The sequence below is a fragment of the Nerophis ophidion genome, linkage group LG29, assembly GCF_033978795.1.
Source record: "Nerophis ophidion isolate RoL-2023_Sa linkage group LG29, RoL_Noph_v1.0, whole genome shotgun sequence".
NCBI lineage: Eukaryota > Metazoa > Chordata > Actinopteri > Syngnathiformes > Syngnathidae > Nerophis > Nerophis ophidion.
The window spans coordinates 17,568,913-17,575,047 of NC_084639.1; the positions used below are offsets into that span (position 1 = coordinate 17,568,913).

A 6,135-nucleotide genomic window follows, 5' to 3' on the forward strand; every position below is an offset into this window, starting at 1 on the left:
ACTAGACAACACAACACATTCAACACAACACTAAATTACACAACACAATACCAAATCACACAACACAACACCAAACCTCACATCCGACTACACAACACAACACAGACACAAAAACTTTACAACACACCAGAATACACAAGGCAACTTCAGCCACAACATAACACCACACATACAACACCATACTACACAACACAGTACAACACTAGACAACACAACACAAAACCAAATTACACAACACACACAACATACCAGACGACACAAGGCAGCGTCAGCCAAAATAACACAACATAACACAACACAGCACAAGATAACAAAACACATTAGATACTACACAACACAACATAACACAACAATAGACAACACAACACATTCAACACAACACTAAATTACACAACACAATACCAAATCACACAACACAACACAACACCAAACCAAACATCCGACTACACAGCAGTGACACAAAAACTTTACAACACACCAGAATACACAAGGCAACTTAAGCCACAACATAACACAACACATACAACACCATACTACACAACACAGCACAACACTAGACAACACAACACAAACCCAAATTACACAACACACACAACATAACACCAGACGACACACACATTCAACACAACACTAAATTACACTAAATTACACAACACAATACCAAACCACACATCCGACTACACAACACAACACTGACACAAAAACTTTACAACACACCATATTACACAACACAGCACAACACTACACAAAACCAAATTACACAACACACACAACATACCAGACGACACAAGGCAGCGTCAGCCAAAACAACACAACATAACACAACACAGCACAAGATTACGAAACCCATTCAATACAACACCAGACTACACAACACAACTTAACTTAACACAACACTGGACAACACAACACATTCAACACAACACTAAATTACACAACACAATACCAAATCACACAACACAACACCAAATTTCACATCCGACTACACAACACAACACAGACACAAAAACTTTACAACACACCAGAATACACAAGGCAACTTCAGCCACAACATAACACAACACATACAACACCATACTACACAACACAGCACAACACTAGATAATACAACACAAACCCAAATTACACAACACACACAACATAACACCAGACGACACACACATTCAACACAACACTAAATTACACTAAATTACACAACACAATACCATACCATCCGACTACACAACACAACACTGACACAAAAACTTTACAACACACCATGCTACACAACACAGCACAACACTAGACAACACAACACTAGACAACACAACACAAAACCCAAATTACACAACACACACAACATACCAGACGACACAAGGCAGCGTCAGCCAAAACAACACAACATAACACAACACAGCACAAGATTACAAAACACATTAAATACAACACCAGACTACACAACACAACTTAACACAACACTAGACAACACAACGCATTTAACACAACACTAAATTACACAACACCAAATCACACATCCGACTACACAACACTGACACAAAAACTTTACAACACACCAGAATACACAAGGCAACTTAAGCCACAACATAACACAACACAACACCTACAACACTATACAACAGCATACTACACAACACAACACAACACTGGACAACACAAAACCAAATTACACACACAACACATCAGCCGAGACAAGAAGACACACGGACACGTCCAAAGCAGGAGTTGTGTAGTTGTGTAGATGTTGTGCGTCAGGTGTCACATTTCCTCCTCAGACTGCAGGGATTTTCCTCCTGCTGGTTTTGGCCTCATTAGCATAGGCCCCTCCCCCTGCGCTGTGATTGGCCGGCAGGCGGTCATGGGAGTCGGTCAGTGGGAGTCGAAGTTGCCAGAGAGGAGGATGAAGTTTTTTGGTCCGCAGCTGCTGGAGTGAGTGAGATGATCGAGGAGGAACATGGAAGACTTTCTACTTCAAGTCTTCTTCTGAGCGGACCGGACTTGGACGACTAAATCACCTTGGATTTGATTTTGGATGGAACAAAAGGATTTGGTCTTAGTTGGAGCACTTTGACTCATCCTCGGGTGACCTGGAGATCGTTTGTCTCTCTCGGGAAGGTTCTTGGACATGTTGATCCAGTAGGTCTTTGTCCATCATCATGCTGCTGGTTCTGATTGTGGTCCTGAATTTGAGCCGGGGGGCTCGTGGCTCCGAGCCCTCGTCCATAACTGTCCAGTACCGCATGTGGGAGGAGCAGCCTGTGGGAACTCGGGTCGGCCGCCTGGTGGACGACCTTTGGCAGATGGACCAGGTGGGTCCCCTAGAGGACTTCCAGGTCGTGGAACACGGCAGAACCCTTCCCTTTTCTGTCAGCGCCCGAGATGGCCTTGTCTCCACCCAGGGACGTTTGGACAGGGAGGAGTTGTGTCGTGGCTCCGATTTGTGCCAGGTGGCCTTCAGTGTTCTCTACAAAAAAAGCGGCGCAGTGAACTGCCTGCGGGTTCACGTGGAAGTGATGGACCTGAATGACCACAGTCCCAGGTTTGCCAGTCCAGCACAGGAAGTGGAGATCTCAGAGACGGCCAGCCTACGAATGAGAATCCCGCTGGAATGTGCGGTGGATCTTGACGCAGGCGCCAACGGTCTTCAGACCTACTCGCTTTCTGTCAATCAACACTTTGCTCTGGATGTGACAACTGCCCTGGGCGGGACTAAACAGGCGGAGCTGGTGGTGATCAAAGAACTGGACAGGGAAGTGCAGGCATCCTTTGACCTCATCCTGGTGGCATGGGACAAAGGGAACCCTCCGAGGTCTGGGACTACCTTAGTCCATGTTAGCATTCTGGACTCAAATGATAATAGTCCTACTTTTGAGGAAAATACCCCTACCGTGGAGATACCTGAGAACACGGCCCGAGGGACAACCATCATCCACCTTAAAGCCACTGATCCGGACCAAGGTGCCAACGGGGAGGTGGAGTACTCGCTGAGTAAGCACACGCAACCTGAGGTTCAGAGGCTGTTCTATGTGGATCCACAGAGCGGGGTTGTGAGTGTCAGAGCCCCTTTGGATTACGAGGCCCAGTCCTCCCACGAAGTCATCGTACAAGCCCGAGACCGTGGACCTAACTCCATTCCTTCGCACTTCATGCTCCATGTCAAGCTAACAGACGTTAACGATAACGCCCCCAGGATACACATGACCTGGACTCATCCCAACTCGGCTGCTGCGACCGTGCTGGAAGGAGCCCCGCCGGACACCTTCCTTGCCCTGGTCATGGTTTCTGATGCGGATTCAGGAGACAACGGGAAAGTGACAGCAGTCATGCCGCAGAGTTCCGGCCCGTTCCGCCTTAAAAAGGTACACGGAGAAAACTACATGATCGTAACTGCTGGTCCCCTGGATCGGGAGAAAGTGATGGACTACAACGTCACACTTCTGGCGCAGGATTATGGAGATCCGCCGCTGTCCTGCGTCAAACACCTGCCTGTTCATGTACTGGATGAGAACGACAACGCGCCAGTTTTTTCATCCTCCGTCTTCAAAGCTTCCTTCGAGGAGAACAACCTAGCGGGCTATCGCGCACTCAAAGTAGAAGCGCATGACGCCGACTTGGAGCTGAGTGGCAGAGTCTTGTACTACATTCCCAACTCCACTCAGACCTTCTCCATCCACCCCACAAGTGGCGTAGTCAACGTCCTTCAACCTCTAGACTACGAAGAGTCACGTTCCCACTCATTCCTGGTGGAAGCCGTGGACCAGGGCCATCCGCCTCATAGGACCGTGGCCACGGTGCAGATTGACCTCCAGGATGTGAACGACAACTACCCGGTCATTAAGGAGCCCAGACCCAAAGAGGGTGTGGCTTTCATAAGCGTTCCAGTGGATGCAGACCACGGGGAGATTGTGACCGAACTAGAAAGTGACGCTGAGGAAGAATCGAGCGGTTTTCCCATGGAACAGTCAGTCCGAGATGGATTCGATGGATTTCTTGTGTCTACAATAAAGGCTGAAGATTCTGATTCAGGACTGAATGGACGACTCCAGTTCTTCATCAATGGCGGAAACCCACACGGGCTCTTCTGGTTGGACCAGACCACGGGCCGACTGTTTGTGAACACTTCCAATGCCACGGAGCTCATTGGGAAAACCATCAAAATACACATTTCTGTGTCTGACATGGGGACCCCCAGCTTGACCACCAAGGCCACACTGGAAGTGGCCTTCATCAACCTCAAAGACCACTTGAAGAACTCGTCTCCTGGCAACCGCGGACGGCTCAGCTTCACCGTGATGATGGCCATCTGCCTGGGGGCGGCATGTCTGCTGCTGCTTCTAGCCGTCGCCCTTGTCACCACATTCTGTCGGCCCCACAAACGGGAGAACCGGGCGTACAACTGCAGGCAGGCCGAGTCGACGTACACCCGCCATCCTCGACGCCCGCAGAAGAACATCAGGAAGTCGGACATTCAGCTCATTCCTGTCATCAGGGAACGCAAAGAGGGTCCTCCTCTGAACGAGAGTGAGACGACACCGCTGACTCCGGCGACGACACTGGACCAAGAACCTGAGAGACACTTTGATTTTACGCCCTTAATGATCAACTCCAGCTTCCGCTCCCAAAATCACCTTGAAGGGGATGCCCCTCATACCAGGACACTTCGAAAACCCGGAAACATTGAGCTGGACGGCACTTCACAAACTTTGACGCCCGCGACATCATATCGGACTCTTCGGAAGGCCAGAAACCAGTCCTCATCCTCTCTGGCATCCCGTTCCAGCACCTTGAAGCGGGAGAAAGCCGACACCGCGAGCTCCACGCCTCAGGCGACTCTCAGGAGGCCGAAAGCTCCGGAGACTCAAGAACCGTACGACGCAGAACACCGGCGGATGCTCCGGAACCTGGTACGGCTGTCCATGGCGGCGTTCGCAGACTCCATCGAGCTCTCCTCAGCCTCCCCGGAAGTGCAGGTGAGTCCCGTGGTCCAACAAGCTAATTCGAAGTAAAACCTCTTCACTTGTGATAGCAAACATCATCGCTGGTTAGAGCACTCGCCAGAAACTTGAGAGTTCCAGGTTCGCTCCCCGCCTCTTGACGTTGTGTCCCAGTATCGGTCTACCCCACAACAGCTGTGCCTACAGATGGTTGAAACGTGTGAGTGTAAGCGCTTAAGGCAGGGGTCCCCAAACTACGGCCCGCGGGTCGGATCTTGCCCGCCAGCGTCCAAAATCTGGCCTGCGGGAAGACCCAAGTTAAAATATTAAAATTTTATTTTTGTGTTTTAAATTTTTTTAAATCTGTCCTTTCTAATTCATTTTATACTGCTTGTTACTCTCGGTGTCTCCTAGCTATTGATTAAAAATGCATTTTCCCGTAGATAATGTGACATCATTGCGCTAAATATAGAAAACCCGTTTCCATATGGATTGGGAAATTGTGTTCGATGTAAATATAAACGGAATACAATGATTTGCAAATCCTATATTTGATGTTCAAACTCCATCCATCCATCCATTTCCTACCGCTTATTCCTTTTTGGGGTGGCGGGGGGCGCTGGCGTAATTTTTTTTTTTGCAAATAATAATTAACTTAGAATTTCACGGCGGCAACACGTGCCAAAGTAGTTGGGAAAGGGCATGTTCACCACTGTGTTACATCACCTTTTCTTTGAACAACACTCAATAATAAACGTTTGGGAAGTGAGGAAAGTAATTGTTGAAGCTTTGAAAGTGGAATTCTTTCCCATTCGAGTCCAAAAGTTTGGGGACCCCTAGCCTAAGGTATCTAGTTGATAGAAAAGTGCTATATAAATCTAGCCCATTATTATTATAATACATGAGGTGGTTCGGGCCTCTGGTCAGGATGCCAACTGAACGCCTCCCTAGGGAGGTGTTTAGGCTACGGGGAAGACCCAGGACACTTTGGGAAGACTATGTCTCCCGGCTGGACTGGGAACGCCTCGGGTTTTCCTGGGAGGAGCTGGACGTCTGGGCTTCTCTGCTTAGGCTGCTGCCCCCGCGACCCGACCTCTATTTTCTGGTGTGGGATGTCAGAAATGAACGCGAAACAAACAGCAATGGTAGTTCTGAAAAAACGCTAACCTATTTATTACGAACCGTGGAAACTGGACTTATGCCG

The 6,135-nt window shown here is 48.6% G+C and overlaps 1 protein-coding gene across 2 annotated transcripts in view; it reads left to right on the forward strand.

Annotated features, from left to right (window-relative positions):
• The first annotated feature begins 1,860 nt into the window (after window positions 1-1,860).
• pcdh12 (protocadherin 12) overlaps window positions 1,861-6,135 on the forward strand; it is a 30,053-nt gene continuing 25,778 nt past the window's right edge. The window contains exon 1 of one of the 2 annotated variants that reach the window (XM_061892155.1): window positions 1,861-4,967. In XM_061892155.1, the coding sequence (XP_061748139.1) occupies window positions 2,154-4,967 (2,814 nt within the window). In that variant the 5' untranslated portion in view covers window positions 1,861-2,153. The remainder of the gene's footprint in view (window positions 4,968-6,135) is intronic. The other variant, XM_061892154.1, reaches the window with a different exon arrangement.